Source organism: Fundulus heteroclitus, chromosome 8, assembly GCF_011125445.2.
Source record: "Fundulus heteroclitus isolate FHET01 chromosome 8, MU-UCD_Fhet_4.1, whole genome shotgun sequence".
Classification (NCBI taxonomy): Eukaryota; Metazoa; Chordata; class Actinopteri; order Cyprinodontiformes; family Fundulidae; genus Fundulus; species Fundulus heteroclitus.
The window spans coordinates 22669842-22688131 of record NC_046368.1 but is presented as its reverse complement, the minus strand read 5'-3'; the positions used below and the strand labels follow the sequence as shown (position 1 = coordinate 22688131).

Sequence of the window (18290 nt, the reverse complement as noted above, 5' to 3'; positions counted from 1 at the left end):
CTCCTGAATAACTAGAGTTGATTAATCTTTATCACAGTCTCACGCAGGTAGATCACAAAAAGAAAAACACTCTTTAGGCACATTATTGGAAAGTTTTAATGGCTCAACTGAATAATTAAGAGTGACTGAGATATTCCTCTTAGTTTCCCACACAGTTAATTAACCTCCGTTGGAGCTTTGCAATAAAAGCATGGCTTTATAGCATTGCAATAACAACATAGACAGATTATGTCGAAACCTCCACCAAGAACCAATATTCTAAACAGTTTATTCAACTCTTATTAACTTTTTTAGCTGAAAAACACAAAAAAACCACCCACTGCACTCCTATCGACACAGACAGGTGAGAAACAAAAAAACACATGCCGTTCCCCATTTATAAAATGTGAATGTTTATTAAATGTTGACAAGAACATTAAAACACAGTATCAAGATTCAGCAAAAACAATCTATAGTACTTCACCAAAAGTAACAGAAAGAGAAAACATAGTTAGTCCTGCGCTGGGAAAGAAGGGAACGGAGGACGGCGGGAAAGGGGTCAGGAAAAACGGAGGCGGGAACAGAAGAAAAACACAGCATTTAGGGGGGTGGGAAAAAAAAGAAAAGAGGAGCGTTTAGGAGACGGGGCAGGAGGATGGGGCTGGCAGCAGAGGCTAAGGCAATTAAGAAGGTAGCCACTAAGAAATATAGAAGGTTTGGATACCTAGGGGAGGGCATTGATGCTCTGTAATGAGCAGGGTAACTTGGATTGATTAGAGCTTCTGACTTCACTCTTTCATCTCCAGCTTCATCGGAGACCTAGCAAGCTGCAGCAGCAGCAGCAGCAGCAGCAGCAGCAGAGAGAAAAAAGGGACAATAAAGGCATTCACGCAACAAAAACAGATCAGAGTGAGGCAAATGTAATGTGTCTGCACAAGTAAATAACAAGGGGGGAACATAGCAGTAACATATACAGTGTGCACAAAGTGTTGGGGATGGGGTTCACAGAGGGGGGAGGGGGGGCGTTCAAGGGTACAGGCGCAGTTCAACACAGCAACCAGTAGGTGGTGTTCACAATCACAATAACTAATAGGTCAATATAATAATGTAAATCTCTCTGTTATCAACACAAACAGCAGAGGGAGGCTAGTCAGATGTAAGCGTCACATTACTCCACGTTGGGACATACTCTACCTCCAGCTCTCTCGTCTGGTCAGGCTCATGCACGCTGGCATGTGCAAACCTAAGCATGTGCCCACAGGTGCATCTCAGTAAATTGCAACCTCGTTGAAAGGTTCCTCTTGGTTCCAGCAATTCAATTTGTTTCTGTTCATTTAGGCGATCAGAATCGAATATTACAAAAGACCAAAAAAAATACATAGAGACATTATTGAGAGGGAAATGTTACAGCCTATCCTGTCATGGGGAAGACCGCTGACTGGACAGTTGTCCAGCTGACAGTCTCCGCAACGTCCACAGGAAGCAAAAGCCAAAATTGTTCCTTACCAAAGAAGCAAGGAGTGCTGTATTTAATCCTATTAATGAAAGGTTGAGTGGAAGGAAACTCTGTGGCTAAAAAAGTGCACAGAGTGAACAGAGATAACTGTAGCCTTGAGGTGTCTCACATGACCTAAAGCTGAGGACAGACTCCACACCCTTTGCTGACTTTACAAATCCCCAAAAACATTCTGATTTAAGCAGATTTTATATGGCAACTTGAAAAATAATTCATGCAATTAACAACTTTTCGACATCAGGGATAGGTGACAACAGGATGTGTCAAGCTAACTAAATTTGGATTGTTACTCCGGCAGGAGAAAGAGTTTAAAGAATAAATTAACATACTAATTGATAGGGATAATGTAACAGTTTGTTGTTTTGTCAATAATCTTTAAGCAGAGGAGTAATACGTAAAAAAAAAAAAAAAAAAAACACCTTTACATTGGCCGTTGGCCTTGGGTCAGTTATAATTTCACATAACGATTTCCTGATTTCATTTCATTTTCAATTCACACTACCTGACTGAATCCAGAATTATATTTAGTGCAGCCATTTTAGAGCACTTAATTATCTGCTTAAAAGCTTTATGGAGATGCTGCTTTCATCTTTCAGCAGAATCTGGTACCTGCTCGAAGTTACCACAAGGACCCATACATGGTTTAATCTCAATGACATCACCGTGCTTAAGAGGCCAGCAAACTCATCTGACCTAAACTCAACAGAGTCAATGGAGTATTGTCAAGAGGAAGATTAGACTCCCTAGAACTAACAATGCAGAAAAGCAGAAGGGTGCCATTAAAGTAACCTTTGCTTTCTCAACACCTCAGCAGAGACACAAGCCCATCACCTCCGTGACACATTGCATTGATGCAGTGATTTATATAGAAAGAGCCCAAACCCAGTCATATTCAATAAATAGCAATGTACATTTCAATGAGGCTGGTTCAGATTTAAAAGTACCTTTTAAAAATAGAAACCTTTAAGCAGTTATTACACATTATTCATTAAGCCCACATTTCTGTGGATTTATTTCCCCCCGATTGCTCTAATGTATTATTATTTAAACACAATTGTGTTTTCATCACAGTAGATATAAGTGGAACGTGTTTATCAATTAACAGAAATCCTGGCTTGAAAAAATAATTCTGTGTGTAAATAAACTATATAATGTGCTTCACCGAGGCACCTTAGTTACTGAAATAAATGAACCTTTTAATAATCTTCAAATGTATTATGCAATGCACTACCTGGATGAACTTTGAAGTAGAGCCACATTTCTTTGACAGCAAATCTTTTTTTAATGGTCTTATGTAATATTGGATTTTATGAGGAATTGAATTGTGCGTCTTTTTCTTAGCCGTCAGCCAGTATAATCAAAATTCACACAAATAAAACAATCGGAATCACTCTGCGGGTTTTAAATCTAGAAAATATGACTTTCGACTTTTTGATATTTACCAATGGAAAAAAACAAAAGAACTCTTCAAGGATACTCAGATTCACTGAGATGCTCCTGTTCATGTGTACTTACAGACACACAATAGATGCACACAAACACACGTGCTCTTTCAAGCAGAGACATTCACACACACACACACAGATATCTGTATACATTCACACTTGCGCTCCAGTTCCCCTCTCTTTATAAGCCTTTTGATAAACTTAAAATCAGTCCTCAGACTCTGTGCCGTTAAATCTTCTTTTTTTTTTTTCAGTATTGATTTATTTTTTCATACCATGTGTGTCTGTGCTTTGATGAAGAAGAAAGGTGGCAGCGGTCCGCGGAGTCATCACCGGGTAGCTTGTATGTTCTGTACACAGCCCACATGGCCGCCGAAGCAACGAGGGTGCCATGTCCCAAGAAACTCACCGCCGGTCCAGCGTCAGAGGTATTCAGCGCAACATTGCTTGGTGCTACACGAGAAACTCAGCGCACATTCATAGATGCACCTCTGTACCACGTTGCTGTCCAAAAGCAGAGAATGGGGAAACGCGTGTCCTTGCGAGGCCCCCTAATATTCCCAATTGTTGAAACGTGCCTTATAGTGTTCATCCCCCCCCCCCCCCCAAAAAAACCCCCCAAAAACAAAGATTTGATCCACCATGTGCTTGAGGGATATTCAAAATCCTCTTTCCTTGTGCTCAACCTTCGGATCGTTAGTCCCCACCGCAGAACACGGGCAGGAAGGGGAAAAAAGTTCTTTCTTTGACACCGGTGGGTTTTCTAACGTCCGTGTGCTCTCTCTCCTTCTCTCTGTGTTTTCGCATAGTAAGAAATATTTCACATGCTCTGAAAGTCATACACGCTGTACAGTAGAATCTACAGATGTCTTAAAGCTTTTCTTACGTCATCCAAAAAAAGCTTTGACAGGATTGACAGTGCTTGAAAAAAGGAAATACGGGGTTGCAATTGCACAATTTTTCACCAAATAAATGGCTTTATATATTTTTTCCGTCATTTTTTTTTCTGTTTCTTTCTTGCTCGAGCCAATTTTGACTTTGCCGTGAGAAAACTCCAGAATTTAAATTAAAATTAAAAAGGAAAGGTGATTTTTTTTTATAGTATTTTGTTTTTTTTCTGCTTTTGCTCGATGACAGAAAAGGAGCTACACACCAAAATAAAGACCCCAACAAAAAAAAAAAAAAAAATTCATACTAAACACCTGGAAATGAGGGACAGCCTGAAGAGTTGGTAATGTGGAATCGCTTTAGAAGCCCGAGTGGATCTAATCTGCCTTTTGTTTTCTTGTTCCTGACACGTATGTGGATGGCGTGACCGCGTGCCATGTGCTTTCCAGTTTGCTCAGTCAAGTCACTCTCCTGACTTCCTGACAGGAAACGGAGCGTCTTAGAGAGAGCTTTGTCTGCTTGTCTTTCTGTCAAACACGTGCACACATGATCCTCCGCACAAACACACGCGCACACACACACACACCGACACACCGAAGGTGCTGTGTTTCCATCTGCGATGCTGCATCGGTTGGCCGGCACTCAGTTGGCAGGAAGATCAGACAAAGTGCCCAATATGCTCCCTAATGGCCCAAGTCAGACGAATGAGATCCTCCGTTGTCTCTTTTCTTTGTCTGTGCTCGTTTTTCATTCTTTTTGCACCTCCTCATACTCTCCCCGCTTCCTTTGGTCCCCCTTTGATGCACTCTGTCCCCCTTTTCCCTTCATCCAATTTAACTTCTGTCAGCTCGTTTCCTCATTTTCTCCGTCTTTCCTCGCTTTATTGGAGGAAGTGTGCTCATTGCCACTACCCTGCTGGGTCTCGTTCACACAGATAAGGGATGTCGATGTCTCAAAGTGCACCAGCGAGCTTTCCCTTCTTGCAGATGAAACCCATGAATGTGCATCTCCTGCTTGTATTTTATGAAGGGTCGGGTCTTGTTCTGTTATAGATGATTGAACCCTCTCCGATCATAACTCCAATAGCGTCGGGTTGGGGGTGGGTGGGTGGGTGGCGGGTCTGTGTAGTGGGTCAAACGTCAATAGAACATGATGATTCTGTAGATGGTTGGACCACCACATTAGACTAAGTAGATTTTGGACTCAGGGCTCTGCTTTCTTGTGTTTTTTTTTTTTTTAGGTAAAATATCCAAACAATGGGGCTCACGGTTAGAATAGTCGTAAAAGAAAGCTTTGTGGCAGTCACAAATGTTTAAAGCGCAAAAAGCAGGGAACTATAAAGCCAACGACAGTCACCTGAACCTCAAAGAGTCATGTATAAGTGAATAAACAATATGAAGACAAGTAATTCAATCTATCTGTCAAAAAAATCATGTTTCTTATTTCTTTTGAATGATCCAAAAAGGTTTCGTCTTCTCCTCTTCCTCCTCGTATCAGTTTTATTTATTGTCGGGGTCGCGGGTCGGACGGATCTTCATCTCCGAAAACTTGAGGGAATACTGCCAGCCGGTCCAGGAGGACCACTCGATGCCGTCGGCGTAGGAGGTGTGCTGGCCGCGCAGGTATTGGCCGTTGAGGTTGGAGGTGTGGCAGTTTCGGTACCACCACGCGCCGTGGTAGAACGAAGCGCAGTTGTTCTCAGAGTGGTCGTTGTCCCTGTCTTTGGTGGTGAACTTCATGCCATTGTGCTTCAGAAGAGAATCGCCTGAAAACAAACAAGACACTTACAATAGTTAGTTGGCTGGAAAAAGTTCGTCTTACCCCCTAAATGTTTTCACATTGCATCGTGTTACATCGATAAACCTCAAGGTAATTTGATTTGATACACAAACTACCCTTAACAGGAAACTGGAAAGAATACACCCCCCCCCTCCCCCACTTCAAGACAGTACAACGTGAACCTTTTTTACTGCCACACAGCTACAGGTCCTGTGGGCTCTACCTGCTTTGCACAGACTGCCAATTGCCAATGCCAATTTTCAGATATTTCCACCAATTCTCATTTAGATTAGGTCTGGACCTTGGCCAGGCCATTCTAATACACACACAAAAACACACACACACACACATCTGGATGGATGCACAGCTGGAAGTGGCTCCTCCACCCCATTCTCAAGTTTTTTACATCACTGTAACAGGATTTCTACCAGCTTTGCTATGTATCTAATAGACGGCCATCTTCCCGTCAAGTCTGACTAGGTTTCCTGTTCATGATTAAGAAGACTAAAGGGCATCTTGAATGTAGGCCAAAAAATAAAATTTTTCTTATGATCAACTGATGGTTTGCTCTGTCAATTTCACTAACAAAGGGTGTTTCACACCTGGATATTCTGTGGGACTTGGATAAAATTGTCGAGCAATGTTGAGAATTTTTACACCTTTATTTGGTCAGGTTCACTTTCACGCCACCATTTTGAAAGCGTAGTAAACCACCTGAACAGTGTCATGCAGTAGCAAGGTCTACTCGTTGGAGGTGGAATTGCGGGAAGCGAGCACCGACCTTGAAGCGAAGTAAAAATCTTAAAATAATAAATCCATCCTCGTTGGTTGCTTTGCTATATAACAACAAAAAAACAACAACATTGGAGCGCCTATGGACAGTCCGTAGAAATGTCCCACAGTAAGTGAGGCACACCAGGTTTTGCTTACAATGTAACAAAACCCCACCTCTTCAGGCAGGGCAAAGTTGGCCTGTATGGCACACCCCAGGGTTTGGAAAGAGAAATTCATACATGACCAAACAACATAGACTATAAAATGAACTCTCGTCTGTTTAAAGCTGAACAGACAGCTCAGGTGTGAGAGCGTCTCAATGCTCTCCTTGCCGGACCTGTCACTTTAGCTAGGCAGCGATGTCTTGCGGTGGTGAAACACTGATTCCATTTTTGGACAACTGAACTCTGTGACATGCAAAAAAAAAAAAAAAGCATAAAGCTGGATTACTGAGATGGATCAGGACACTCTGTGAGATTTTCAAAGCCAGGGATCTGCTTCATAACTGAAATATGCTTTAAACTTCCAAGAAACTATCTCCCTTACCTGTCTGGTTTGATCTATGGTCTTCATGGTGCTGACACCTTCACAGAACCACTATGTTTAATTATTTACGTGCAGGTGGGCTTGATTTACTAATAAGGGTGACTTGTGAAAGCAAGTGATTGAACTGAACTTTGTTTAGGGGTGTCCCAGGGCAGAACACAGGTATAGGATGGGTGGCCTCATGGTTAGAGCGGGGAGCTTGCGTTCTGAAAATACAACTTTTCTCTCTGTGGGACTATAAAGGGAAACATTTATTTATTTGAGCCTAACTTTTCTGGTTTTTGTTTGTTAAAAAAAGTGAGAAAATTTTGCACAACCTTCATTCCACTTCACAGTCATGTGCACTGCAAAAATAGACCTAAAAATAAGATTTTTTTTTCTTGAAATGAATGTATTTTTCCTTGATTTGAGCAGGTAAATTGGACTATTTGCAAATGGAATAAGATTTTTGCACTTAAAATAGGAACAATGCATTATTTCAAGTGCAATATATCTAATTATCTTATTTTAGGGGTAAGAAATACTAATTCCATTGGCAAATAATCTTATTTACCTGCTTAAATCAAGGGCAAATACATTAATTTCAAGAAAATTTTACTCATTTTTAGTTCTCTTTTTGCAGTGTGTAGCTTTGTGTTGCGTATCGCATAAAATAAATATAGAATTGAGTTTGTGTTTGTAACATGACTAAATGTGGGAAAGCTAGCAAGGTACAGTACGCATGCCTCTTTAGGAAACAAGATCTAACAATCCACTATGTTTGATCTCATTCTGCTGACATATATTCACATCTATGGCGCTTAAAAAAAATGGCATGACTCGAAATCAACCATTACAGTAAACAGATAAGAGGAAAGAAATGAAAATAGGGCTCCAGAGAATATTTCTTCTCATTATCTAAAGTGGGAGGTCAGCCTGCTTGGCAGCCAATTCATCAAACTTTCTTTTGTGACCTTTATGGCTTTTAATAACACACGCTTGAAGGCTTCATCGGGATATGTGTCACTTGGAGAGGCTTTAGTGTTTTTTTTTTTTTATGTAAATATTTTAACAGAGGCATAACGTCATATCTTGATTTTATTCTTTTTCAGGCATTGTTTAATTTTTTTTTTTCTTCTGCTGGTACAAAAAGCTTTAAAGTTATAATCAGTGAAGAGGGCCCGCTTTTCTCCAAGCCACGATTGTGAATATGACAGTGATGTAAGACCACTGCAGGGATGCGGCACAGCCAAGTGCCCTTAATCATGGTCTGGATGCTAAGTCGGATCCCCACAATCAAATTGCTGAGCTGGAAACATCGTCCCACCACATAAAGATTTCTCGCTGGCAATTCCTCAACAATGATAACTGCTTTGAAAGCCACCGGTCTTAAAGACTTACAAGCAAAATGAAACAAACATCCCCACAGATACAGTGGCAAGCCTGATTTATTTTATTTCTTCTTGCAAATGGATAATCAAAGAGCTCATAAAGAGCTCCCCCGTACGCTCCTGTTTCCCTTCTCCCTCCTTTATTTTCAAAGCCGGCTTCACACTGGGGGCTAGAAGTGAAAAGAAGGACAAAGCTGCGAGCTGAATGAAAGGATGCTTGCCAGCCATCAGGTGATCGCTAACAGCTCGCGAGGGCATCAAACAGCTCTTAATTGCTCGGGATGTGGCCGCGCAGCTCCTCTAACCTCTCTCCTGCTCTGTCCCACTCATGCTCTCCGTTTGACATCGCTATGGTAACCACTCAGGATAAATCACCTGACGGGAACGCCTCGTATTCAGGTTTCGAGCCGCTGGGCGTTAGCAGAAAATATTTAGTGAGTGAAGCAAAGGGTGGAATGGGAGAGCCTCAGTGGTTTTAAAGACAGGAGGATGCCCAGAGGGCACAGGGAGAGGAGGAAAAACAACTGTGGCACTTAAAAGCTCATTTACAAGGCGCCGGGTGTCACCTTGGTGGTTTGGAGGGGCCCGGCAGCCTCCACTGATGCCCATTAGAATCCAGCTGCTCACGGTGCAAATGAGCACCTGTCGGCTGATTGGACAGCAGACAGAGAAGGGCAGTAGCAGGAAATGGTCCTAATAACAACGGCAGCAAAAGCTAACATGATATCATGATCTCAGGAGAGCTCGGGTTCCCTTAATTGGACTGGATTCAAACTGGCAAATGTGTTCTAGGTGAAGCCACAGTGTTGACAGGGTAGAACAGGGCTTCTTACAAATACTGCATTAGGGAAGAAAAAGTTTTATATAATATACTCTTTCTCTGTGCCACCTTTTCCTCCTTTAGAATGCCTTGCCTGAGCGTTAAAAGGCCTTACCTTTTCACAGTTATCACTTCAAAAAGAAGTAATGCATGGCTGTAAAGAAGAACAAAAAGCGCCGTTTTGCACGTCGACAAAATTCTTTGGTTTTAGCTGAAAAGAGCGCCTTTGTTCACATGTTTACCTCCCCACCACACACACACACACACACACACATACACACACACACACACGGCTCATGGCAAAAAGGAAGTTGACCTTCTTGTGGTTTTCTTTTCAACTATGCCTTCCTTCTTGCTACTTTTCCTAAAGAGCCTCCCACCTGAGCTGTGGATCTCTGCAGCTTCTCCCGAGTTACCACAGTCCTCTTGGCGGCATAGCTGGTCTAAGCTCACCTTAAAGTGGGGAGCAGCGTTTTTGTGATGATTAATGTAAAGCTGTCCTGTGAGATGTTGAAAGGTTGGGATGTTGTCTCATAACCTAAGTCTGCTTAAATCTTTATCGGACTTATTTGCCGTATTCCGTGTGGTTCATAATAACGCTGTTTGATCGCTGATGTTCTCAAAGAAACCTTTGAAACCTTCACAGACCGGCGAGATTCACACTGAGATTAAATTACACACAAGTGGACTATATTTAGCGAATAGGCGATTAATCAAGGTAATGAATAAAGTTTATAAAGATTACACTGGGTTCAACATCAAGTGGGGTTGAATATAAAAGCAGAACACACTTCAGATTTCTATTTATAACAAAGTTAGAAAACAATGCGTCATTATTTATTTCCACTTCATCACAGTGTATTGTTGTGTTGGTCCTTGACATCAAATCCCTATCAAATATTTGGCATTTTGTAATGCAATAAAGTGAGTCAAATTGCATCTTGTATAAATAGTTTTGCAAGACACTGTGCAGAGCTTCTATCCACATCTTTATTTAGCCCAGCTCATTTTCTGGTGCAGCTGCTTCCTCTGGTTGTTCCTCCCAACCCGGCTCCTCCTTGCTGCATCTCTCATATTTGTCCCCGTTCTCTCAGTGTTCTCGGAGTGACGCTCCCCACAGGTCCCTTAAATTGCTTCTTTATTTCAGCGGCAGGTTTTTGTTTACGCTGCAGGTCAAGCTGTGCAATTAATTGCCAGTAATTTAATCAAGGTGACAGGTAGCTGGCTCGGATCTGATGATTAGGGAGCAGAGACACCGGCACTAGCGTGCACCTCTCCCTCTGTGCAATAAACCGCACTGTTTAAGCAGTGGACACGCCTTCTGCGCAGTAAAGACACTGCACTATTATTATACTTGAAGGCAGAGTGGAGGAGGAGCTGGTTGCAGGGGTCACCTGCTTCTGTTTTTAGCGATAAAAATAGGTTTCTGTTTAAACAATCTCATCATAGCGAGCATGAATGAAATAAAAACCCAAACGTACCTGCATTGCCAGAATAGTCTCCCACTGTCAAAGGGTATCCATCATCATCAGGGTCCACTGAGAAGAGACCCACACCGAAGGTGCCGTAATGGGCAAACGCTGTGCTATTTTCAAAGTCCTCCAAGTCGATACGCAGCTCATAGTTCCCTTGGATGGACAGGGCATGGATCTGCTTCAAACCTGCAGGGGAGAGGGGGGGGGGAGCGAGACACAGACAAAAACAATCCATTACAAAGTATCACGCTTGTTCTCAGCAGACCATCTGAAGCTATTTCAGTGCTCTCTCACCTCTGTACATTTTCAGGAAATAAGATATCATTTTTTTTTTCTTTTTGCCCATTTAGAGCCTTCCTCTGCATGTGTTGGGTTTCTTTCAGAAACGAGATTAGAAATTCCTTTTAAAACTGATGCACTCACACAGCTGTTTGGGATGAAGTTGGAGACCGGCTGTTTTTTTTTTTTTTTTGCAGAATCCATCATTGTGTGCGATGCATGGGCCCTGAGCTTACTGTTTAAGTCCTTCACTGCATGTTCTACCACAGGTCTTGTTCAGTGTTACAGCTAATCTGAATGCATTCCCATTGTAATCTTCAGCTATTTTAGGGTTACCTTTCTGGTTTTAATATGCATAAACTAAAGAAAATTGTTCTTTATTGTTTATTCTCACAAACACTTTGCTTCAAGCTAACATAATAGGGATTGATGTAGGGCAAGGGAATTGTGCTCACTGCAAAGAGTTGAAATCCTTTTTTTTTTCAAGGTCTGAGCAATATTTGTAGTTTTTAAGGCAGCATTACCTGCAAGGCCATGTTTAAGAATTGCCTGTGCATGTCAAAAGAAACAGCCACATAAATCTGAGACCCAACAGAAAGCAGCAAGATCATCAATCTTCCTCCCTTCGCTGTCTGTAGTGTCAGTGGTTAAGTATCTGCAACAGGAATGCTCACTATATTAGGATTCAATTATTCTGACTAAATTAATTCAATACAATTTCACAGACTGCTCTAACTGATGCATTGTCCAAGGCTCTTCCCAAAATCTGAAGAATGACAGATTTAGTAGCTTTTAGGTAAAAAATGCCTGTGTGGTCTCAGAAGCCACACTTGTACCGTTGTAGTGATAAAAAACTGGAAGGTTTGGTGTGACTGTGGATAAATCCATCCACAGTCACTTGCCTGCTGGTGGGTTCTCAAGTCTGGTCGGTCCGGTCTAAATTCCTCTTTCTGCTCAAAAACTTCATGAAATAATTTTTTTGAAAATAAATTTCCTTTTGTTGCACCATTCTCTCCATTCTTGTCTGACTCTTCCATTTGCATCTTTATATTTGAGTGACATTCACGTATCATAAATGCATCTCTAAGTGGATGAAGAATGACACAAAAAGCGATGATTGACCTAGGGCGTAGATAGCTCTGCCTCGAGGAGAATTTCTACGTATCCGTTTAGAGACCAGCGTAAAGTCACATGGAAGTCAAACGTTTAAAAACATTCAGACGATTGGCCCTCGCCATTGGAACATAGGTGTATAACCCTAACTAAACTCAAGATGGAATGGGGAAAAAAAAATCTAAGTCAAACATTTAATGAGAGAACAGATCTGAAAATGTGTTTTAATTCAAGAAATTATGTTTAATGTGTCTACACAGTTTAGACACATATGTTTAATGTGTCTAAACTGCCTATTGACCAGCCGCTATTATTTAGCATGTTGATCTTGTTCTGAAATATATATAAATAAATATTATCAATAAATTTGTCCTGCACACTAAATGTAGCAGGACAAAGGTTTTTTTTAAAAAAAAATTATCGGTCCTGAGAATCTGGATGTTTTTTTTTTTTTTTTTTTATTGCCATTTTCTTGACTCATTAACACTGACCTTAACTGAGACAGGTGATGCCAGTCATTTTTGCCTGACATCTTTTTTGAGTATCTGAAATATTTATTGGGGATAAAAAGGCAAAACAAAAGAAACCTGTACAGAGCGAATAGTTTTTGACAACACTGTAAATTCACATTTGCCAGTGATAAACTTGTTAGAAAATCTCAAAGTATCTGAATGATTTTAAATCAGGCGTCCCAAATTATCTCCAGAATTATTGCTGAATTGGTTAGAAAGCATTTCCTTGCAAGACAGATAGTGCCTTAGGGGAGAAAAACAGATATTTCCATCCCTTCTTCCGTGCTCCCTCCTGCTCAAGGTGTCCCCCTGCTGTGCTGGAGTGATGGTGCTTCCCAAGGCAACTTTTCCCCTCCTGGGTTGATCAAAGGTATCAAAGAGGAATGGCATGTCAAGCAGAGAGAGGCAGGAAGAACTCTACCTGGGTGTCTTGAAGACATAATTCAAAGCAGGAAGACAAACAGTGAATCAGGCTTCCAGGATGTGCTAAAACCTGCTTTAAAAGGCACTCGACACAATATAAGCGTCTATTCAAGAAGAAAAAAAATTGGTTGACAGAGTACACATAATCTTGGAACATTCAAACTTTAGTTACAGACTCCAGTAAAAGCAGCTGAAACCCGGGACGGAAAGTGCTGCACCGAACCTAAACTCTGCAGTTTTTACCGCCTACGGTGAGGATCACTTCCACAAATTAAAATTATCTTTTTTTTTCTCCTTTTTTTTTTTTTACTTTAAAGCTTAAAAAGCTCAAACGGACTCCGCCTAATTTGAATTCCATCACTGTCGAGAATTGCTCTCTGAGAGCACATTGTCTGAAGTGGAGGGCTAATTTGATGACAAACACATCTGAAAGAGTCCATTATTATTCCGAGGCGGAAGCCTGCAGTCTGGGCCGAGGCACTTAGTTTGGATTTCATCCAGCCCAATGGGAGGCAGATCGCATGCTTTTGGTTTTCAAAGCGAATCAAACAATTGGAGTTGGAAGATCAGGCGTTAACGCATCCACAGGTAGGTGAGTTTATGCGTTCGTCTTTCAAGTTCCTTTCTTTATAACTGTATCATTGCATGAGAAAGACAAACAAAATTTATCACATTTTCACACGGCTTCAGAGAGACAAAAAAAACTGTCTCATTTACAGAAATAGCTTTTGTGTCGCAGCCGTTTGAAAAGAAAAAAAAAAAAATAACAGTATCAATCTGCAGGATCACCTAAGGGAGAAGCAGCCTGCAGTGATTTGACAAACTTCAAAAGACTTTGAATGTTTTCTGTTCCAGAAAAGGGAAACTGAAATTGCAGATGCAACGCAGCTCTATTTAAAGACTCTCCAGCTTCCAACTGTATTTACACAACTTTAATTCAGTCCCTAATTAAAGCCCCAGAGAATCTCAGCGAGACTCCAATTCAGAATAATTAAAAAGGAAGACAAGAGAAATAACAACAGAGACTTTGCTGCTTAAAGTCTTAATGCTCAGGTGTAACTGTGCCTTAATTAAAAGCTATTGTTAGCTTATTTGAAATGAGCTCTAATACAAGGGAGGATTTTAAGGTGTTTTGCTGCAGTATTAACATGCTGATTGCTCCGCTGGGGACAACATCTTGCTCTCTTTTTGCACAGATTTAACATTAACTAAAGGCTCAGAAAAAAAATGATTCTTTTGGCTGAGCAATTAAGTTTCACCTACCTATTTTTTCCTGCCTAGTTTCAACTTGTTGTTTATGTTGGTTTATTGTTTATAGCCTGCAGTATATTATTGATGGTAAACAAAAAACAGACAGCAATATTTAACTTACAGAAACTTGACATTCATTTTAATTACATTTGCACACCTTCCTGCATTTTAAAAATTAAAAACCTTAAAGAGGAAATAATTACATGTCACATTGCCAAAGGAAACAAAACTGTTATTTTTTTTATTTTTACTCAAATTATTCATATTTGCATTATTGAGAAATAAAAAATGGATTAAATAAAAAAAAAGGAGTTACAGCTAATTTGCAGTTCTGTGATGATAGTCACATCATGTTTGAGATGATGCAGTACTTATATCATGTCTTTGATATTGGAGTATTTTCTATTTATTTAGCTTTTTCTATTTAAATTGAGTCATGTCTGGGGTAGGAACAAATGGATTTAAGCTTTAATCTGCTCCTTTTTAACATCTTTGAGGAAAATGCAATGTGTAAAAAAGCTGAAATGTGATGAGTGTTTGAATCAAATAAACTAAATCGTGGGAAAGTTTGTGTGCTGGTCATTTCATCTCTTTACTATTTTGCAGTTTTCTTTTGTACCCAGATATGTTTCACACAATGAGAAGCTGTGGCACTAGCTGTGCATCTTTTAATACCCAGCTGGGGATTTACAAAAAATACAATATATATTATATAATACTTTTTGTAAATCCCCAGGTGGGTAAACATGGAAATTCTACGCAGAAAGACCCAGGGTTGGGATTGGAACCCAGGACCTACTTATTGCAAGGCAACAGGGCAACCAACTGTGCAGCCCAAAAAAACAAACAAAAAATACTATTAATGATGAATTAAATGAATATATTAGACTGGTTGATTTTATATGTCTGTAAGTTAACAAAATAGGTAAAAACAATATGCTGTATTGACAGTTGTTACAGATTGTGTTGTTATTATGCTGCCTGTTTTCATATAATTTCATTTGAAACATATGCTTCACCAATAGTTTCAGTCACAAGACAGCTTCAAGACTTCCACTGATATTTTGGGTGTCAAAACCTCAAACTATGCGAAGCAGTGGACTCACTGGCCAGTTTTAGAGGATGCCACTCTGACCGGCTATTTGTAAATTTAAAAAAGAAATGAATAAGTGTTCTATCAACACAAACAAGTCACTACATGACCCACTTAATTTTTTTTTTAAGTGGGTCAACAATTGCCTCTTTTGACACAATCAGTGTGTCTTAGTAACAATTTGCTCCCATTTCTTTAATAAAATATCGAAAAATAACAGTTTAACCATCAAATAAACTGTATTTTGCAGCCAGCATGAGGTTTATTAAGGTGTTTTTTTTTTATTTGAAATCAATTAAAATAAGACAAGCCTGTTGAGTATCTAGCTCGATTTGTTCACCACTTTCTTTATTTCTATGCTCAACGCTAAACAACATGAGGTTATGGTTAGGTACAAGGACTGGACTAAAGAAAAAGACAAAAAAACAGCCAATGCCTAAAAACAATACAAGACAAAAAACAAAACTTCAAAAAGCCAAAATGTTGATCAATATGCTCTTTTGACATTAGGTAAAACTGAATACTTGGAAATAAATTATGAATAATCTGGTGGTGTGTGTATGCATCCTACAGTACTGCACATTATTCATTGTTATCTCGACACGTACTGAAATACTTAGCCAGCTCTGTCTACATTTTTTAGCATATCTGAGTGCTTGGCAGCACTATGGAGCTAACTATGTACATCATTAAGGTTCTACCCTTTGTGTTGTAAAGATGAATGTCTACCTTATGCAAACATACCATGCAGGCATAATTAACGTCATCTGAAAAGAAGATAAACAATACAACCAAAAGCTGCATCTCATTTCAAAGAATCAATGCGTTTCCTGATAAGGAATCTCATTAACCCGGTTGCAATGTGCTGAGCAGAAAGAAATCTTTTTATTCCTGTGAAAATACACTGGCCCCCCTCACAAATTTCTTTTATGTGTGTGTGGGATTTTTATCAACCTTAAATGATGCCAATTATTTATTTTTTTAAATAACAGACAAAGATAAGCTCGGTAAATATAATATGCCAGTCTGGAAATGATGATTCCAGTTATTGAGGGGAAAAAAAAAATCTATCCACACCAACCTGGCCTGATGTAAAAAGTAATCGACCCCTAAATGTTTGGGGGTCTGCCATTGAGTGTTTTGCGATAACAATTAATCTTTTACGTTGTCGAGGAAGACATATGGCCCATGCTTTGTTGCAGGATCTTTTTTAATTCACCCACTCTGTAGAGTTTTTAGGATTAAAAGGCCTAAAAGACCTAAGCAGTCCCAGACCATCCCACTGTTACATCCATCTAATATCTAACATCATACTGACATGATGTTAGATGTTGTGTTAGTTTTATGGCAGATGTAACCTTTCGCACACCATAAACAGTTAAATTTTTGTCATAGCAGCACCAACAAGTTTTTTTTTTTTTTTTTTTGCCAATTATGAGTCAGACTTTTGTTTTACTTTTGGTCACAGGCGGAAATCCCAAAAGGATACCAGTTTCGTCCTATCTACTTTCTATGGCTGAGTCGTTGAACACTGACCTTACCTGAGTCAAGTGAGCCCTGCATCACTTTAAATGTTCTTCAGGGTTCTTATGTCAAACTTAAGTGTGGCAAAAAGTGCTGCGCGTGAAAAAAAGCGGACCGACACCAAATTAAGAGCACTAATGCTCATGGGAGCCAAGCTATTGGATGTCCCTTTCGAAAATAGATTTCAGGGAAACAGCGAAACAAATGATATGTATCCGCAATTAGCTCATTAAACCAGGTCACGGCAATCCATAACTCATTTTCACGGCGCTGAGGTTGAGAGGAAAGAGGACAAATTTAGCTTGTTTAGAACTTGGAGGGTAATTTGTTATTTGGATCTTTTTTTTTTTTTTTTTTTAGTTCTGAGAGGGCATGCTGTGTTTCTTCCAGATGAAGAGGGAACCAAAGTGCAAGTCTTCCTGACATTGATTAAACCATTACCATCAGGGATTCCTGCACTTTAAATGCAGTTTTCCAGCTAATGAGACTGACATCAATGACTTCATCCAGATAAAAAAAAAAAAAAAACAACCTAGAAGACCATGGAAAATCCCTACGTGTTAGTGCTAAAAGGTCCGAATATCAATGATTTATTGACTTTTATTTAAAAAGTGTGTGTGTGTGTGGGCCGATGTTTCGGATGCTTTTATGGGATGGTTTGGAGTTCTGTGCTCACTGTCTCGGCCATATTGCATGGCATAAAGAGAAGGAATAAAAAAAAAAAAGATCTCTTAACCCAACAGAGGGATGATTACACTTCTCTGTGCCATTTGTGACATTTCTCAAAGTTAATTATTCATCATCCTTTTCTCCCTCAGTTGCTGGGGAGGGGGGGGGGCAGCTCCTGAGACTTCCAGCATTAGAGGAGAAAAGGAGCACCACTCTTCCATCCTCTTCCATCCTCTCCTTCTCCCCCTTCCACCCCCCTCATTCCGGTTGTCGTACCACCCCTGCTTAATTTTCCCATCAACCTGTGTCACACCACAGATATTGTCCATAAAGTAGGAGCTATAGGAGAGGATGGGGCTGGTTTGACCGTCGTTTTATTGAGGGGCTCTGCTGAAGAGCTTCTTGTAGGGGAACACAAAAGGCTTACAATCACGGGCCGTCCTCTTGTCGTCTAAAGATAAGCGTGCGGGGGAGATAAACACAGACAGGTATCTGCTGAACTCTCCGGCCCGCTGGTCCCTCTGAGCCCAATGTGACATTTGGTGGAGACAAAAGTGAAAGCATTTTTTTATGATTAACCGTCACATACCTGACACCGGTATGTCTGCTCGCTATTGTGTTGTGCGGGTTCACATGTCACATGAAGTCCAGCTCGCCGGGATTAAAAATATACAGGAAGGGAGAAAATCCGAAAAAATTCAGGACTTTGTTGAACCAAATTTTGATTCCAGTCTCTGCAAGTCTTTTTGGGGTAAGTCCCTATCCATCTATCCCCTTTGCATGTCTTGGACCTTGGTTTGCACAGCTGCTGCATTCTCTTTCCATTTTTGATCA

The 18290-nt window shown here is 40.3% G+C and overlaps 1 protein-coding gene across 2 annotated transcripts in view; it reads right to left on the bottom strand.

Annotated features, from left to right (window-relative positions):
• Positions 1-372: 372 nt before the first annotated feature.
• Positions 373-18290, bottom strand: part of fibcd1 (fibrinogen C domain containing 1) — a 200350-nt gene continuing 182432 nt past the window's right edge. For both annotated transcript variants that reach the window (XM_012866217.3, XM_012866218.3), the window contains 2 exons: positions 10599-10778; positions 373-5593 (listed from right to left, as the gene is read on the bottom strand). In XM_012866217.3, coding sequence (XP_012721671.1) covers positions 5328-5593; positions 10599-10778 — 446 coding nt within the window. In that variant the 3' untranslated portion in view covers positions 373-5327. The remainder of the gene's footprint in view (positions 5594-10598; positions 10779-18290) is intronic.